General features: G+C 35.8%; 1 protein-coding gene across 3 annotated transcripts in view; it reads left to right on the forward strand.

Moving 5' to 3' along the window:
- The window catches only part of LOC149066851 (homeobox protein cut-like), a 179,534-nt gene that overhangs the window by 91,657 nt on the left and 67,961 nt on the right, over nt 1-19,916 (forward strand). For all 3 annotated transcript variants that reach the window (XM_089253180.1, XM_089253181.1, XM_089253182.1), the window contains one exon: nt 9,446-9,500. In XM_089253180.1, coding sequence (XP_089109306.1) covers nt 9,446-9,500 — 55 coding nt within the window. The remainder of the gene's footprint in view (nt 1-9,445; nt 9,501-19,916) is intronic.

A 19,916-nucleotide genomic window follows, 5' to 3' on the forward strand; every position in this document is an offset into this window, starting at 1 on the left:
TTAATTCTGAAATTTAATCGTTTCGGAACCTTCGCTGATTTTTAGCATTAATTTAGATTTAGTTGTGTGCGCTAATGCATCTTGTATGAGAATGTTCCAGCATTCCTGCGTATTCCGTAATAATGCACGAGTTTTTGGAAGACGATCCCCCCCCCTCCCCCGCAAAGTATACAATATTGGGGGTTAAGGGGTTTAATTAAGTTTCGGGCCCCGAAATTGTCAACTCCTCCCTGGCCTGCTGTTATTTCCACGCCGAGCCAGGCGTCTGTCAGGAGTTGCCCTGACTAGTGAAGTCGCTCAAGGAAAAAATGTTCCATGTCCTATACTTTTATTGTGGGGATTGTTAGATGGATGTCGATGGGATTGTTAGTGGATTCGCGTGACGTGTAGGTGTAAGGGACTTATATAACCAGACAGACTTATCTTATCAATAATCTTAGACACGAAAAAGGAAACAGTTTTTGTTCAAAGCGACGTGATTTCTATCTGACACAATTTTTAGCAGGTCAACTTCAAATCCTATCTTAAGAAGTTCAATCTGGCAGAGAGTGAAAGCTGCGTTCAATACAATGTCAAAGATGCAAATCTAGTGTCCACCGGTACCATAAAAATTGGTGTATTCAAAAGAGATTGTATGCGCCTTTCGGAGATTTGTGCATACCATAAAGGACTGAGGCTTCTGTTTTCGTTGTTTCGCGCTGTCTCTATCATATGTATATATTATTTCGTTTTCTTCTTTTTTACATATTTATATGCTTTTATTTTTCAAGTATTTTTATATTTTCACAACCCTTTTTTTTCTTATTCCTTCCACTATTTTTCTTTCTTTTTTCTCTTTTTATTACTTTTTTCGGTTTTTTTCCCCTTTAATAACTATTGTTTTGTTTCATTATTATTATTTTTCGTATTACTTTTATTATTGTTTCTATTTTTTTATATTATTATGTTATTTTATATTAATATTATTTTTGTTATTATATTTTTTGTTTGAAAACCATAATTTTTCTCTTGTATTATAATATTATAATTTTTTTTCTTTTGTATATTTTCGACGGCAAATATATATATATATATATGAATGGAATGCCGATTGTACCATTACACATATAGCACTATATTATACTGTGTGGTGAATTAATACATGCTTTTATGGCAAAAATTTAAAAAAAAGGACGTTAAAAACAGTATAGGGAATTGGCTTTAGTGATGTTACTGACGTCACAATTCGCATAAAGGTTCGGATAAGCTAGTGTAGGCTGTCAAGGAGCCCTAATAGATGTAGTCGGGAATTCTGCCGATAGATAATTTCCGCAGACAAACTTAAATATGATTTTGAAGCATGAACGGAGCTTTTTTTTTTAAGCGTTGACATGTGCATGTTTTTTAAGCGTTGACATGTGCATGTTTTTTAAGCGTTGACATGTGCATGTTTTTTAAGCGTTGACATGTGCATGTTTTTTAAGCGTTGACATGTTCACTAATTCTGATTTTAACAACCCACGAGTTGGGTTCACTTACGAGTTAAGTGTTAAAATTATTCCCGATGCAACTAGGACAACCAGTCTTTCACTTTCACTGGTTGTCCTGGCTTAGTTCGTCCTGGCCTAGAGTATATCGTACTGTTTTGGACGCCACTCCTCATAAAAATGTAGAAAAGAATCTAGACTTGATCGAGTCGGTAGTAGCTCTTGCTGGTACACCGGGTTCAAGTTATGAGGAAACACTAAATTTCTGTAATATTTTTTTTATTGGAAGAGCGCAGGTATCGATGGATACGAGATCAAAGCGTTAAAGATTTCCAATGGGATGTATAGGATGGAATATGGACAATTTGTACATCGACAATCAGTGCTTTAGCAAGGAGATTGCTAGTACAGACTGGCTGCGATCAATTCCAAGTTGTGGTGCCACAAAGATGTTTTTCCCCTCATATAGTATAGCTTACATTGTTTTTGTCATACATTCATGGCCGCAACTTAATGCAAGGGTTGTGGTGCTCAGTGCCGTCTTAACGCATGGGCTCTCAAGAGCAAGTATGCAAATTGGTGGGAAGACATTTCGAGGCAGTTAGGGGAGAAGCTCTGAAAAATCCCTTCACGCGGGGGCCCATGATGCTCTTAAAACGGCCCTGTTGGTGCTCCGGGCTCTGGACTAGAAGGGCACTCAGTTTGCTTTTTGTTCGTCCAAACTTGCTGTTCGCTCCAGGCGACGGAGTATTTTTGTTTTCGGTTGCGGCTCTGCGAAACTTCCAGGACGATAGACAAATTCAATACAAGTAAATGCGATATTGATGGTGGAGAAAAAAACCAAAGAGATATCCATTGTTAGATGACAATTATATTTTTATGGTCAGTGATCAGACATTATATTTTTTCCTCAATTTTTTTTCATCCTCTTTGTTATAACATCCTAAATTCGGGGTTATTATATTTACGTAAAATTAATTGACACCCATTCTTGCGTGGACATTAATTTCTTCCCCAACAAACTCAACACTGTTACATCCTTTGAGTTTGTATTCTGAAATATTCAAAAAAAAAAACAACATTCATTAAACATGTATAATAAATAAATATTTATTAATCTACTCGTAATCTAAATGATAATTCACAGAAGAAGAAAAAACCCGTTATAAAGAAGATAATAATAATAATAATAATTCTGCGAAAGTAAAAGCCTTAGAAAACGCATTTTAAACCTCACCTTTTTGATACTTTTGATACTTCAGGGAATAATGCTTTTAGAAGGAGTTTCTCTTCTCTTCCCCCTTTTGTCATTTAACAGGATTTCACTTCGCGTGTAAATTACTCACATTCCTATTTTTTAAACAAAACACACACACGCACAAGATGTACATATGTAAATAGGAAAAGGGAGGGGAGTAAAAAGCATTAAAATGGATACATATTAGAAAAGGTAAAAACGGAAATTTCATAATGAGATATCACCTAACAACATTTTAATCCTTTTCATTCAAAACATTCAAAGAATGAAATGCATTTTTTCTTTTGCATTCCTTCCCCCTTCATTCTCATTCTTTTCCTTAGGAAACGATTCTTCAGTAAAAGACAATTGGATTTTACGTATGATGTTGGAATAACATGTCACTATTAGCTTTAATATCAGTGACTGTAATAACATGGTGATGAAAAGATTTTCCCCCCTCAATGCATTATACACATTTTATACTTCTCTTATAACGCATTAAAAACAGCAAAAGAAAGCGCTTTAAAGTGTTTAATTGGATATAACAAGAATATCATTTCAAAAAGCATCAATTTCTTCTCAAAAAGTGCTTTTTCGCCCCTGTTTTTTTAGAATTCATTATTGTAATATGTGTTGGGGAAATATTTTTATGTGTCTTTAATTTTAAATTGGTGTAAATTTATTTATGTATATAGATTATTTTGAAAGTGCTTTTATATGGATAATGTTTCAAAAAATAATAATTTTTAGCAGAAATTTTAGGGTTTTTTTTAACGGAAAGACGGAAATTTTATTGAGATTTCTATAAAAAATTGTAGTTTTTAAAGAAATTTTCAGACGTTGTAATTTCTTGAAAGGAAACTTTGATTAAGCAATTTAGTGTATTTTCCTGGGAGTGTATTTTAATGAATAAATTATTGTTAGGGAAGACTTAAAAATTATTTTCTTCTTCTCATTTATGGGAAATTTTTTAGATTTCTTCAGTATTTATTTTTAGAATCGATAGTCTTACGGAAACACATATTTTTTTTAAAAAATGTAATAATATGACTACAATCTATGACTACTTGTAAATATTTTCTGAGAATAATATTATCGATGCATTTAGTTTTCTTATATACAGTGAAACATCGGTTAACGAGCTCATTTCGTTCCGCCAATGTGCTCGTTATCCGAATAGCTCGTTATTCGAATCAAACTTCCCCATAGGAAATAATAGGAACACGGATAATTCGTTTCACAATATTATTCGAATGAATAATATTGTGAAACAGAAAAATGACTAATAAAAACGGTATTCCATCAATAATTAAACGCAATAATAATAATATTATATAATACAGAAAAATATACGTAATATAAATAACGCCATAAATGAACATGCAATACGATAATGTTCGATCGTACGCATGGCTACAATGCTATACATGTAGTTTCGTGTTGTAAATATTTACAAATACAAATACAAATACAAATACAACGCCACAACAGGCAAATTGCCCAACGAGGTGGCTGACTTAAGAACATCATGGATCCCCGAGCCCCTACCTACTACTGCTACACCACACATGCAACCCCCCCCCCCCCCGCGGAACCCCCCAACGAATCGGTACATGCGGGAATGTGCGTGTACGTGTAGTGCAACCTAACGTAAAGTTTGTTTCTGTGTAATGCTTGTTATGTGTAGTGCTGTCATCTGCCCCCAGTTTTACTAACTATGAGTGAAGTGTTATGGTTGAATGAGTTACCGTTGTAGGACTGTTGCTCTCGGTAACTCATTCAACCATAACACTTCACTCATAGTTAGTAAAACTGGGGGCAGATGACAGCACTACACATAACAAGCATTACACAGAAACAAACTTTACGTTAGGTTGCACTACACGTACACGCACATTCCCGCATGTACCGATTCGGATTTACACTCGCACGTGTGTTAATTTTCCGAGTGAGGCACGCTTATCGGAGACTTTAGGGGAGAATATTACCCACAATTCCATAACACGTGTGGGCGGAAGCAAAAAAAAAATCATCAGCTCAGTTGTGATAACGTGAAAATAAATTAACCAAGCGTAAAATTTTTGGTTCGTAATGCGAATCGTCGCTCGTTAACCGAGTCAAAATCTGTTCAAAATTTTTGCTCGTTATACGAATTGCTCGTTAACCGAAGTCCCAATGTATGTAAAACAAAAACTTATACACTATAGTAATTATCAACAAAAATACACCCTTTACCCGGGTTTTATTATATTTAAGTTATCCATATTATATTAATTAATCCATATTATAAAAATTATTGTTATAATTATATGTTTATAATTCATTATTGCAATATGTGTTGGGGAACTATTTTACGCCTCTAACTTTAAATTGGTGTAAATTTATTTATGCATATAGATTATTTTGAAATTGTTTTTACGAATAATGTTTCAAAAAAATAATTTTTAGCAGAAGTTTTAATTTTTTTTCAAGAAAAGACAAATTTTATTGAGATTTCTATAAAATTGTAGTTTTTAAAGAAATTTTTCAGAGGTAATAACTTTCTTGAAAGGAAACTTGGATTAAGCAATTTAGTGTATTTTCCTGGGAGTGCATTTTAATGAATGAAATTATTTTCTTCTCATTTATGTTAAATTTTCAGATTTCTTTAGTAATTACTTTTAGAATCAATAGTTTTATGGAAAATATCAAAAAAAAAAATGGTGATAATATAAATTCTATGGCTACTTGAAAATATTTCTCACTGATAATACTATATATCGACCCATTAATTTTTTTTAATGTATTTGAAATAAAAATTTATCGAAATTGGCATATGTTGCCGATCTTTACCCGGGTGTGTCTACATTTAAATTAGTTGAACATTTTTGTTGCACCATGATCATTTTCTCCATGCGAGGGCCTAATCAGACCGGGACCTACAGTTTATTGCCGATTCCGAACGGCAGCGACTTTTTTTTTTAATAATCACTGAGAGATTGTGGAACTTATACCCTTAGTGTGGGAGACTCTCTGTGGTAGCAATCTTTCTCTGTGGTCATGTTGTCATCGTTTCTGTCGTGACTCCCCATCAGGAAAGTTTCTGACAAGGATGAATCGGGTATCGAACTCGCAAAACCTTTGGTACTTTAAGCGAGCATCTTATCGATTTGGACCACCACGACCATAATTAATTCATAAAACAGAACTAACAAAATAATTGATGAAACATAAACATAATTATACACCATTGATAATAAAATTTCTAAATCTGACTATTTGCATAAAAATAAATAGCATTTTTGGTACATTTAGTTTTTAATGCATGTAAAATAAATAACTTATAGTAATTGGCAAATATACTCTGCACCCTTTAACCTGGTTTCTCCCTCACATTTAGATCATTAAAGTACTTCCACATTAATTGAACAAATAAACATGGCTATGCATTGTTTGAAAACTATTTTATCTGGAGTATAAACATATTTTTGGAAGTCATTGTTGAAACAGAGAAATAATTGTTTACGGATAATCGACGATTGATCACGACTGTTAAGAAGGTCCTGCCCGTACGAGACTGTGCCTAGTACAAGTATTTGAAAATCGAGCAGAAACTTATTGTTTAGACCATAATTCTGTGGTGTTTGGTCAGAACATGATAAGTCCAAAACCACATTTTTGAAATATAAGCATTTTCATTGCCGTTTAAAAATCAAAAGTAAAGCATACACACAAACACAAATGAAAATATCATACATCAGCATTTTGTTTAGTCGTACACACGTATTGGCGCATTTATCTCACATCTAATTAGTTATATTGAGTAAATCTAATTAGTTATATTGAGTAAATCTAATTAGTTATATTGAGTAAATCTAATTAGTTATAATTAGCATGACTTATTTTTAGATCAAAATGCCATTTTTTGTAGATATCATGTTCTGATCAAACACCACAGACAGAAAAATCAATTTTGTACATTTTTCAAAACAAATATATAAATAAAAATAAATTATTATAAATTATTATCAAATATTGATAATAAAATAAATATCACTTCGAGTTCAAAGAATTGATTTCAATCAATTTTTTATGAGACTTTACGATTCCATTGTTTATATTACAATTCAAAAAATAATTAATTTGTACAACAAATTTATTTGGAAATAGCAATCGTGAAATTTATACACAAAAATTTTTCTTTTATATATTGCAATAATAAAATTTTATGAATAAAATAGAGATATAGTTTTTTTTGAATGAAAAATGATTTTTTTTTGTAAATTTAATTAAGTTAATAAAGCAATAACAATAAATAATTATATACAACGATTTTATTGATTTACTATTTTTTCAAAGATTTTTAAAACCGATTCGCGTAGCGGAATTTCGATATGAAAAATTACATTAATTCTCGATTTTCAATTTTGATTTAGATTTCAATTTATTTTTAGTTTTATTTGAAATTCTTTTATGTTTATAAATCAAATTTTCAAGATCTCTACATAAGAAAATTTTATAAACTTCAAGAATTTTTTAAGCACGTATATAAACGTATTTTAAAATATTAATTTGTTAACCAAATTAATCAAAATGTATTCATTACTTGAATCTAGTTCAAATGGGAATGATAGATATTATTTAATTATTTTAAATGGTTTTTAATGGTGTTTTCCAGTTAATTAGAAGCCTAAAAAATCCGAATAAACGTGACATCATCAAAATTCTGTAAATTGTATACAGGGTGAATCCGATCTGTTCTGCCAAACGAAAGGTGATGGTAGACGAGCCCAAGTGGATCATGAAACAACCTACCAACGCTGTCCTATCTCGAGCCGTTTTCGAGTTATGGTGGATAATCGATTATTGAAAAAAAATGTGTCAAGTTTGAAAAACCAGAATTTGTAAAATTTCTGAAAAAATACTATACTCAGATTAAGCACGTATTTGGAAATACCAGAAAAAATGCTATAAGGTGACACTAATTTCATCGAAATATCTGGTTTTAATGGTCGAGCTACAAGCGCTAAAAGATTGATGAAGTGAAAAATCGAATTTTCGCAAACATTTTTAATCGCCAATTCTGCAAGCACCTTTCTCGCTATAATCGGTCAAATTTGCCAAGAACTTGTCCATTCCAACAGCTTCCGAAAGAGCTTACAATAAACCATATCGGCTTTCTGGTTCAGGAGAAATTTAGTCTTTTGTTTGCAATACATCAACTGAAATCAGCGTTTGTCGAAGTAGATATTCGACGAAAACTCGGAGTTGGTGATTAGAAATTTTAGCGACAATTTTATTTTGCACAAAAAACCTATAATGCGACACTACCACTATAAGATATCTGTATTTAATGGCGAGCTACAAGCGCTGAGAGATCGGTTTGCAGTTCAGAATCGAATTGTCACCGAAATTTTTAATTGCCAATTCCGCAAACACTCTTCTAGTTACAATCGGTCAAGTTTGCCAAAAAACTTGTCCAATCCACCAGCTTTTGAAGGAGCCTAGAATAAACCAAATTGGCCATCTAGGTCAATTTAGTCGTTTATGTTCAATACATCAGTGAAATTTGCGTTCGTCGAAGTAATTTTAATAGTTTTTAGTAGGGTATCTCCCGATGCCTGGGATATGCCAGGAGATAGATTTGTCCAGCATTGATTTTGGTGTGACTTTATAAGATTTTTTTCTGCGCCTTCCAAATACGTGCTTAGTTTGCTTGTAGGTCTCTCAGAAACATCACAAATCCGGGTATTTTCGGACTTGATGCATTTTTTCCCATAATCCATTATCCACCATAACTCGAAAACGGTTAGAGATAGAGTGTTGGTAGGTTGTTTCATGATTCACTTTCACTCGTCTATCACCTCCACCCCTTTCGTTTATCAGAATAGGTTGGATTCACCCTGTATAGTATACGCTCATGCAATCAATATTGTGTCTCTTGTTACTCACCTAAATGTATGTACAGGGTGGGCAAAATTCCGTAGAAACTTTAAAAATTTATAAAAACCGGAAAAATAAGCGAAATAAAATACGGTTTGCAGGGTTAGCATCGCTAGGTCACGGGAATTTTTTCCGGACAGGATGAAAAAAAATAACTCAAAAAACAGCCGATAGGTAGCATTGGTACGAGCAACTTCGGTGGAAATATGCAAATGACATGGTTATAAGAACTTACGCTTCTAATCCACAACCAGTTCGCCGTTGTGATACGTGTATGTGGACCTGCTGCACTCTGCCCTTGCTGGATTTGTGACTCGCTTGCAATGTGTTATACCCTGTGGTGGTGGTGGTGGTGGTCATGTGGAACACATATTTCTGTGATAAACGATTTGGAGGTATTCTGTTCGTTATTTGCGTATCTTCTTTTGACTGGTGTACGTCAGCGCCATCTATCGGCTGTTTTTAGTTTTTTTAATGTCTTAAAAAAATTCCCGTGACCTAGCGATGCTAACCCTGCAAACCGTATTTTATTTCGGTTATTTTTCCGGTTTTTATGAATTTTTAAAGTTTCTAATGGATTTAAGGCATAAAAGCGAGAGAAAAATGCCGTGAAAATTGCGCAACTGGTAAATAAAGTCGCGAAATTTTGGTTCCCGATGCAAATGAAATCACGTGTGGAATACAAAAGAACCAGATTTTACCACTAAAACTAATTGGACATGTCCATTAAATAATTTTTTTTTTGTTCAAATTTCTCTTGACGCAAGTGGAAAATTGTACGAAACTTGGTGAATAGAATATTTGTATTTCGTTGCAGGGATAGAAAATTCCAATGATACCGTTTTCGCAAGGCGCCCGTCATCCGACATGAGGTAAGTTGTGACTATCATAATACACACATAAATAGAAGATAATTCTCAAGATAATTTAAACAAAAAATTATTGCGCAAAATGCACATGAAAAATAAGTGACGAGAAAGAAAATTCAATATTTGAGTTGACGAGCAGTGCACATACAGTGCATACTGTATACCGATTTCCGTGAAGATAAAAATGCACACACACACACACACACTAGCTTTGTTTCTTCTTCTTAGGCTGAGATCGCCTAGCTTTTTTTTCTTCTTCTTAGGCTGAGATCTAGTTTTTTTCTTCTTCTCAGGCTGAGATCGTCTAGCTTTTTTCTTGTTCTCAGGCTGAGATCTTGTAGCTTTTTTTCCTTCTTCTTAGACTGAGATCGTCTAGCTTTTTTTTTTCTTCTTCTTAGACTGAGATCGTCTAGCTTTTTTTCCTTCTTCTCAGGTTGAGATCGTCTAGTTTTTCTTCTTCTTTTTAGGCTGAGATCGTCTAGCTTTGTTTCTTCTTCTTAGGCTGAGATCACCTAGCTTTTTTTTCTTCTTCTTAGGCTGAGATCTAGTTTTTTTCTTCTTCTCAGGCTGAGATCGTCTAGCTTTTTTCTTGTTCTCAGGCTGAGATCTTGTAGCTTTTTTTCCTTCTTCTTAGACTGAGATCGTCTAGCTTTTTTTCTTCTTCTTCTTAGGCTGAGATCGTCTAGCTTATTTTCCTTCTTCTCAGGTTGAGATCGTCTAGTTTTTCTTCTTCTTTTTAGGCTGAGATCGTCTAGCTTTGTTTCTTCTTCTTAGGCTGAGATCGCCTAGCTTTTTTTTCTTCTTCTTAGGCTGAGATCTAGTTTTTTTCTTCTTCTCAGGCTGAGATCGTCTAGCTTTTTTCTTGTTCTCAGGCTGAGATCTTGTAGCTTTTTTTCCTTCTTCTTAGACTGAGATCGTCTAGCTTTTTTTTTTCTTCTTCTTAGACTGAGATCGTCTAGCTTTTTTTCCTTCTTCTCAGGTTGAGATCGTCTAGTTTTTCTTCTTCTTTTTAGGCTGAGATCGTCTAGCTTTGTTTCTTCTTCTTAGGCTGAGATCACCTAGCTTTTTTTTCTTCTTCTTAGGCTGAGATCTAGTTTTTTTCTTCTTCTCAGGCTGAGATCGTCTAGCTTTTTTCTTGTTCTCAGGCTGAGATCTTGTAGCTTTTTTTCCTTCTTCTTAGACTGAGATCGTCTAGCTTTTTTTCTTCTTCTTCTTAGGCTGAGATCGTCTAGCTTATTTTCCTTCTTCTCAGGTTGAGATCGTCTAGTTTTTCTTCTTCTTTTTAGGCTGAGATCGTCTAGCTTTGTTTCTTCTTCTTAGGCTGAGATCGCCTAGCTTTTTTTTCTTCTTCTTAGGCTGAGATCTAGTTTTTTTCTTCTTCTCAGGCTGAGATCGTCTAGCTTTTTTCTTGTTCTCAGGCTGAGATCTTGTAGCTTTTTTTCCTTCTTCTTAGACTGAGATCGTCTAGCTTTTTTTCTTCTTCTTCTTAGACTGAGATCGTCTAGCTTTTTTTCCTTCTTCTCAGGTTGAGATCGTCTAGTTTTTCTTCTTCTTTTTAGGCTGAGATCGTCTAGCTTTTTTTCTTCTTCTCAGGTTGGGATCGTCTAGCTTTTTTTTATTCTTCTTAGGCTGAGATCTTCTAGCTTTTTTTCTTCTTCTTAGGCTGAGATCGTCTAACTTTTTTTTCTTCTTGTTAGGCTGAGATCTTCTCGCTTTTTTTTTCTTCTTAACCCTCCGGAGATAGTAGGCTCCTGTGTTCTCTCTTAGTTGCGGCTCTGTGCGTAAGATGCAGTCACACCGGGCAGCACCCACACAAAAAGGAATTCTACTTTTTTTACCCTTTCAAAAAAACTAATAAGGACATTTTTTGTTGAAAATCCAATTTAATTTTTTTTCAATGACTATTGTTGGAAACAACATTCCAATAATTATAACCCCCCCCCCCCCCTCCCGATTCTGTTTACGAACTAAGGAACAAGGGGAAAATATATTGCTTCAGTTCAGGGATAGGCTCAAGTCTTTTGCCACCCGGTGCGAAAACAGCTTTGCGGCTCTCCAAAAAATGGTTTCAACCCCCCCCCCCAGTTCATTAATGTACGGAAACTGGGATTTAGGGCTATCCTCTCCCCTCCCCGATATAATTTTTGCAGTAAAAACGTAACTTCCCCGCGAAGAGAAAAAAAAATGTGGAACACCCTGAGACAGTCCTGCGTACTCTACTGCCCAATCTTTATTCTAGACTAGCTTGGCCTGTTGTGCATAGGCGTCCATTGCACCGTGAACAGAAACACTTTGGGAACTAGTGCGGTTTTTATGGCCATGTTTTAGGAAATGGGAACACTTATGAAGAGAACATCTGAACGAAATGCAGGATTTTTCAAGAGCAGATTCGGTGGTCTTTTATTGCCATTAGATATATACAGTATAATCATCAGTTTAGAGAAAAATGATACAACTATGTTGGTGGAGTCAGAAGATAGGAGTCCAAAGCGATTGTGTAGTGCCCCGTTTTTTATGATTTTCAAGTGAGGGTGGACTGTTCAAATGCCAAAAAAGAGAAAAAATTGTGTGTGGGGTATTGGGGGGAGAGACTAATTTTGTCACTGTTGGCATTTTAAATTCGTAAACGCGGGGAGAGGGGGTAGCAAGCACTTTCGAGGATATTTTGTGACAGCCCTGCTTTGGAATGGTCAACCAATGAATGACCTTTCAAGCTGGGATGTCAACATCAACGCAGTAAAAATTCTTCGACAAGAAAAAAGATATGCCTACTGCCTTTCAGGAGGCGACTTACTATCCATAGCAAGGACAACCGGGATGTTTTTGATCAACATTTCAGCGACACGATTGTAATGTTTTTCATTGTTAACTATGCTTAGATAACGTATTGATGTGTAGTTATGTTTCTCTATTTGTCTGTTCTCTATTTATTGGCATGTAACAATACCATATCTCAGGACCAGTGAAGTGCCCTGTTCGGCTCCCGCAGCTGAGTCCTGCCTGTATTAGTTTCTCAAGCACGGCAGGTGCTCGGGAATGCTCGTGATCGAACTGGGGGTTTGTGTTGGCAGGCAGGGGGGATCCAGATTTTTGTTTGCCTGTGTGGCCGATCTTGGGGCCCCGTGGTGACCTTTCATTTAGAAATTCCTTGGAATATGGACTGAGTCACCGTTCGGTTAGGATGTTAGGATGATGCCGTTCAGGAGGGCCAAAAAAAAGCTCAATATGAGCTTGATGGAGATGGAAAATCCGGTGATCATAGTGAAATTTCGATTTCATTTTTGTTACACAGTATTAGTTTGCAAGTTTTAAGATTTTTTCAGAATCTTAAAAAGTGAATTATTTCTTTCTGTTTTTCTCTTTCCTTGATGTGAATCTTGAATAAGTATTTCTCTGGGTATACAGTCGAATCCCGTTATAACGAACTCCAAGAGACCGGAGAAATCACTTCGTTATAACGGAATTTCAGGTTGTTTGCATTGTTCCTATGTAAACTTATTTGAGGGATTAGAAAAGTGTTCTTTAAAACGAGATTTTCGCTATAACGGTATTCGTTAAAACGGGATTCGACTGTATAATCCACACATGTGAATTTCGTTAGTTTCAGAGGAAGAACAAGACATAATATAGTCCTCTCAGCGGTGTATATAACCTCCACGGAAAAATTTCATACATTAATAATGAAATAATTATAAGGAATGGGGGAAGTGTGTGTGTGTGTGAGTTTGCTACGTTTTTGTGGAAAAAATGTAGATTTTTGTATATTTACATCTAGATCCTTCAAGAAATACTATATTTAAAATATTGTTTGTTATAAACGGAAAATATTTGTTATAGAAAAAAGAGAAGAGTAGGCGCAAATCCGAGAGGGTTCATGGAGAGACCTTCCTCCCGCCCCAAGAGTCCGATAATATGGGAATATATAAACCGGTCTAATATTTTACGGAACAGTAGTGACTAGCAATAAGTAATAAATTGCCCCTCTGACACATCACCTGGGATCAGCGCCTGAGGAGGGGTGGGGCGCCGACTGCTGGTGTTGCACAGGGTGGCACTTCGTCTAAGACCGGCCCTGCCTGGGGCCCGGGACGATTGTCATCATTTTTTTTTGTTTTTTCACGCTATAAATTATAACTATACAGAGGCCTGTGAAATAGATGTCATGGGGGGCCCGCCAAAGGCACCAGTCTAGTGGCCCTGCTCCAGGATGTGGAGGGCCATGCGCCTAACCGTCCTTCCACGTCCCTTACTGTTTAGTGAAGGTCAGACTCCACTGTTCGTTATTATTTGGTGCGGAGTGTCCAGGTGGATCATGGTTCATATCACCGGATTGGAATTTTTGGGACAATTTTTTACGGGTCGTTTATTTACTATGCCCTGTCCGAAATACGAAAGCTTGGATAACTGTGTCCCCACAGAGGAATGTGAATTTTCTTTCCGAACTACATCTCGGTCTCTGCTTGGTTATCCAGGCTTTCGTACTTCGTATGAACAGCGGAGAGTGACATCGTTTCTCTCTATATGCCATGTCCGCAGTGCCGTCTTAACGCATGGGCCCACCCGGGCACGGCCCGGGGGCCTCACAAAAATGAGAATTAGTTGAAATTTTGGAGTATATGCCTGGTAGGGCATCAGAAAAATCACTTGGCCCGGGGGCCCCATGATGCTCTTAAGACGGCCCTGCATGTCCGTACGGTTTTTTTATGTGTTTCCGGCTGCTTCTGCTGTGTTATGGTGAAGTTCTAACTCAAAGGGAGAAACATACGTACAGTCGAGTTCGGTTATAACATTCCCCCGTTGGCGGTTCAAGAAGTGTATGTTATAAGCGAGGTCTTGAAATTAGCTCATGTAACAATAGTATACATGCATAAAATTCATTATTGAGATTGCCTCGGCAAAAAGTAAGGTTATGCAGCACGCAACTGAAATTTAATATTGCATGCCGGTACTTTTTTTTGATTGATATCTGAAAATTTTTCAAATTTTATAAATTTTACACTCACCAATTAGTTGTCGTCGTCTTGAATTTTAGCTTGGCTTTCCAACAGAAAGTGTTTTGATAATTTACAACAGGCGTTCTGTCTCTCAACACTGCCATCTACCAAGTGATCACAAAGTAACAAAAACAAAAATTCAATAATTCTGAAAGCATGGACAATGCAGTTCCCACAGAAGGACAAGATTTTATTTGAAACAAAAATTTTATATCGTCACAGAATAGTTACATGTACTACCAACAGAAACATAAGCAAATTGCTTCCAGCGCCATCTGTTAGTCGCTGATGAAATTTTGGCTATCTTTATCATTAGAGCCCGGAAGCTTAGGCACTAAAAATGGTCGAAATAGGCATGCAAAAAGGCACTAAAAAAAGACATTTATAACTTTTTTCGGGAAGAAAAAATGACTAAAAACAAAGGTATTAGGGAGATCCCCAAAGGTATTAAGGGTCCTTATGGGAGTCTTAAAGACTCGGTATGCCCTGAGAAAATATACTTACTTCGGTCGGTCGGTCTGGGTCCAAAAACTAGCTGAAAAATTGGTTGCACTTAATCCGTCAATCGTTTTAATTATAGTTTATAATAACTGCATTATATTATCCAAGTTAAATTGATTTCAAGCCCAAAGTAAAATTCTAGTAGCCCCTCAGGATTAGGCCAATTCCAGGGCGTGGAGCCGGTGGAGAAAATGATTTGTGTTGGGGGCTCCGTCGAGCTGCGAATAATTCTCGTTTATTTTTTGTATTATTTGGAATAATCTTTGTCATTTCTATAGTTGAAACATGGATATCTTGTTCTATTTTTGTAAAAAGAAATTAAAATTAACTTTTGTTTTTATATTACCACGTATGCGGTACTCCTTCAAGCGCGGGGCCCTGTGTGGGCGCATCTTTCACACACACCCCTGAGGACGATTCTGGTCAATTTAATTGAAAACTTGATATGTACGTTTAATAAATAGCCATGGTTGTCTGCAGTGCATTTATGGTGCAAAGAAATAAAATCAAAAGAACATGTGCCTCAGAGCACTGCCTACTGCCTACTCCCATCCCCGCCTTGTGTGAGCCGTGGCATGAATTCACGACCTCTTGGGACTGTCACCGGTCAACTATACGCATAAAACGCAGTCTAGTGCCTGAGCGGGACATATTATGTGAAGCATGTGAAGAAACAAAAATTTTCAATTTTCCTCTGCTTTTCTATAATGTATTTGCTATCTTGTAGCATGGGCTGCGTTTTATCTGAAACAAAATCATTCATGTCTAACGCCATCTGATCAAAGCAAAGTTAATGCATGGCAACACCAATCTCTCCGATCACTTATTTGCGTCTAAAGTGGGTATTTCTGATGGTAATTAATACTGAAAGTTGGAAAATTTTAAAAAGAGCAATTCTTTTGAAGTTCTCAATGCTCAAAATATCCAAGTTTTACAGATTATGGCCTCTGCAATTCACTAATAAACTTAAAACTATGTAAAAAATAGTCACACACACATTCATGGCACGAAAATTTAAAAAAATGCATTTTTACTAGAAAAGTTTGAAAATAGGAAAAAAGGCATTTATGTGGCATTTTGCCTAAACTTCCAATCTCCACTTATCATTGAAAAAAAATGTCTTTTCGTGGGGGGAACATAGGATAGCACACGCATATGTTGCACAAAAACTCCGTTTTTGGCTTCGTTTTCTCAGTTGTTTTTTTGTTTGTACAGTATGTTTTATCCGAATTATTTTCTGGGTTAAAGGAGTGTATTGTCCACATGTATGTGTGTTTTAAGCGGGGTCTGTAATAACAGAGGTAAAAAATAAATGGAAGTGGATGGGTCGAAAATCGGGGACTTGCAAAACCGTATCTTATATCCAGAGTATGTTGTAAGTGTACTCGACTGTATTTGGGTTATTTTCATGATGTATCTGTAGCAGGAAAGGCCAACATTTCCCTCACTCGGGCAATTTCAACCTTACATGTGCTCCAAAATATAAATTTGTTTGCGTGCTACTTGATTATCATTGGTTTGATTTAGAGGTCACGAACGTCCCGTATACTGTCAAATCCCGTTTTAACGAATACCGATATAGCGAAAATCTCGTTTTAACGAACACTTTTTTAATCCCCCAGATAAGTTTACGTAGGGACATTTTTAAATAACCTGGAATTCCTTTATAACGAAATTTCGTTATAACGAAGTGATTCTTACGGACTCTTGGAGTTCGTTACATCGGGATTCGACTGTATACAGAATTATAACACAATAAGGGAAATATCACAGTGTCTTAAAACATTCAATTAAATTTGAGAAATTTGAAATTTTTATAATCTTCATCGAAAATTTTTGTGCCAAACTTTCGTACGCCACTCATTGCGCCCTAACGTATCTCAGGTTGCCCGCCCCTGGTCTATTAGATCAAACTACCAATGATTCCTTGCTCATGAGTAGAAGCATTTAAATTTCTCTATCCGAGTGCACTATCTAGTGATGTTCATGAATCCATAAGTTAGTCTATCCCGAAATCCGAAAAATTTGAGTGCGTGCTGACTCTAGTGCCGCCTTAAGGCATGGGCTCTCAAGTGAAGAGGGGCCTCACAAAAATGAGATTCGGTTGAAATTTTCTGGAATTTATCAGATAGAGGACCTCATAAAAACCACTAGGCCCGGGGGCCGATGATGCTCTTAAGACGGCCCTGGCTGACTCACCAAATTACAATAGATAATACTTTTCTAATCATATGTTTTCAGAAGCAATCATACTCCGTTTTTATCAACTTCCTTTATTAAGCTCACGTCAGCTTATAATCATTTTTATATAGTTTTATAATTATTAATTTTCAATTTCCATTGTCTATGCCATAAATAATGTCTTTCGATTCATCCCATGACTTGGGTAAGACCCAATCAAGAAATAATAATAACTTTTGCATCAAAGCGCGTTTTTGCTGCTGAACTTTAATAAAAAAAAGTGACCTTCTCACTTGTTGGTGGTCCTCTTCTCACAAGTGGTCCGAGGACCGGTACCGGTCCCTCAGAATTTCCCACCAGTCCATGAAACATATCAACACATTTATGTAAATACTACATAATTTTAAATTTATTAGAATATTATACCGTCTCCGTACGGGTTTTTATTTCCATCTTAGCCGTTAACACAGGTCTGCAAATTATGTTTTTTTACTTTTTACAAATCCACTAATTATTTCATTAATTTTTTTTGCCGGTCCACAAACTTCTTCTCTCATCTATTTATTTTTTGCCAGTCCGCAAATTATCTTTCACATTTCCGCCAGTCCGCAGCTGTGAAAGGGTAAGGTGACTACTTGCCTTCGGGGGTACTTTTCTTCAGAAAAGGCATTTTGGATAAAACGAATGTGGTTTTAATTTGAATATGTTATAAAATTAAGAAAATATATGTTATTTCATGGATATTTCGAAAAAAATATTTATTGCCAATTTTATGTGTAAAATTAGCATATTTTTAGCACTTCAGACTAAAAATATGCTAGACATTACACACTAAAAATTGCTGCTTGTATCAACATGTTCTACACACAAATTGTTGCCATGAAAATATATTTTAGAACTGTTTAAAACACAGTGGGAAAATTTCATAGAGATATTTTTAAAAAACTTTGAGAGAAATCAAATTTTTCGTGAAATGAAAAAGCAAAAAACCCAAATCTTCAGAAAACAACGCATTTAAAGATTTCATTTTCGAACTCTAAGAGCATTAAAATACATTTTATTTAATTCGCAATAACTTTGCTTCTAGTTATTAGAAAATTAAACAGTTTTGGATTCTAGAATAACTACATTTGAAAATAAGGAGTCGCCTTAAATAACACTGGTTCAAACGAAAGGGTTTCGTCCAACCTAACGCAATCCGAAAACAGCATGGATTTCCGTCAAGCGACACGAAACGGTCGAAAATAGGGACGATAGTCCATTGACGAGCGGACAGTCTCTTCGACGGCCTTATGAACGGGATTTCCTCCCGGTAAATCTGGATCAGGAGCTCGTATAACATTCTGTCACTTTAATCTCTCCTAAACTCCGAAAAATATGCTTGACGAGTATCGACCAATTTGAGTGACCAAAAAATTTTAAAATGGTTATATACACAACAAAATTGACCATTAACTGAGTACTCAGGACTGCTATGAGAATCAGACATTTCTGCTTTCTTCCTCGAAATCACGGTTGGAAGTTCAAGTACAGCGTGAGACTTGCCGGACACAATTTAAACATCGTAGGGTCCATACTTTTCGATTTCAAGCATATAATTTTAACTTCATTCATGTGATGAACAAGTGGGTTTTCTATGCTAAACTCAAACACAAAACAGACAAAAGTATTGTGCAATTTTGTGCTATAACTTTTTACATGGATTGAAAGCGCAATGAGCAGCGTTGAGTCTGTAAAATGAAAAAAAAAACCAACTAGAAAGATGAATGTATATTGTACGAATTTTCACGTGAATTGAGAATGGATTGAGCAGCCATGAGAGAGAGAGAGAGAGAGTCTAAAATCCAAACGCAAGGTAAAAGTATTATGTAATTTTGTGCTATAACTTTTCACGTAGATGGAGAGTGGATTGAGTAGCAATGGATTTTTATAATTCAAACATACGATGGATGGAAAGTTTTGTGTGACTTAGCGGTACACCATTTCACGTGGATTTAAGAAATTGAGAGTAAGCTGAGCAGTGGAGAGTCTGTAAATTCAAACATTAGATGAACGAATGCATTGTGAGATTTCACGTGGATAAGCTATTGAGAAGTTATAAGTCGGTAAAATTCGAACAATGGATGAAATTTCTTCGCGATTTTGCGGTACATTTTTTTTAACATGGATTGAGCAGCTGCGAGTCTAAAATTCAAGCACTAGATGGACGAAAGTACTCTGCAATTTCGCGCTATAACTTTTCACGGGGATTGAGAGTGGATTGATTAGCAATAAGTATGTGAAATTGAAACACAAGATGGATGAAAGATTGTGTGATTTTTGCGGCATAATTTTTTTCGTGGATTGAGAGTGAATTGAGCACAGTTGTGGCTCTCTCTCTATGTAAAATTCAAACAGTGGATGAGAACAGTATGTCATTTGGCGGTATCACGAGGACGCTCGTGCCATATTGTGCAATGGACGAGGTGCACATGGTTTAAAAAAATTCTTTAAAATTTAAAAACACGATGTACAAAAGTATTGTGCAATTTTGTGCTATAACTTTCTACGTGGATTGAAAGAGTATTGAGCAGTGCGCGTTGAGACTCTCTGCAAAATTAAAAAAAAACACCAGATGGACGTGTATGGCCGATGAACGATGGAGAATGTATTGCGCGATCTCACGCGGATTGATAGTGGATTAAGCAACTATGAGTCTGTAAAATCTAGACACAAGATAGGTGAAATTTTTCTGTGATTTTGT

Source organism: Pholcus phalangioides, unplaced genomic scaffold (assembly GCF_987345545.1).
Source record: "Pholcus phalangioides strain wild (caught in Gottingen) unplaced genomic scaffold, Ppha-v1.0 ptg000032l_1, whole genome shotgun sequence".
Lineage (NCBI taxonomy): Eukaryota > Metazoa > Arthropoda > Arachnida > Araneae > Pholcidae > Pholcus > Pholcus phalangioides.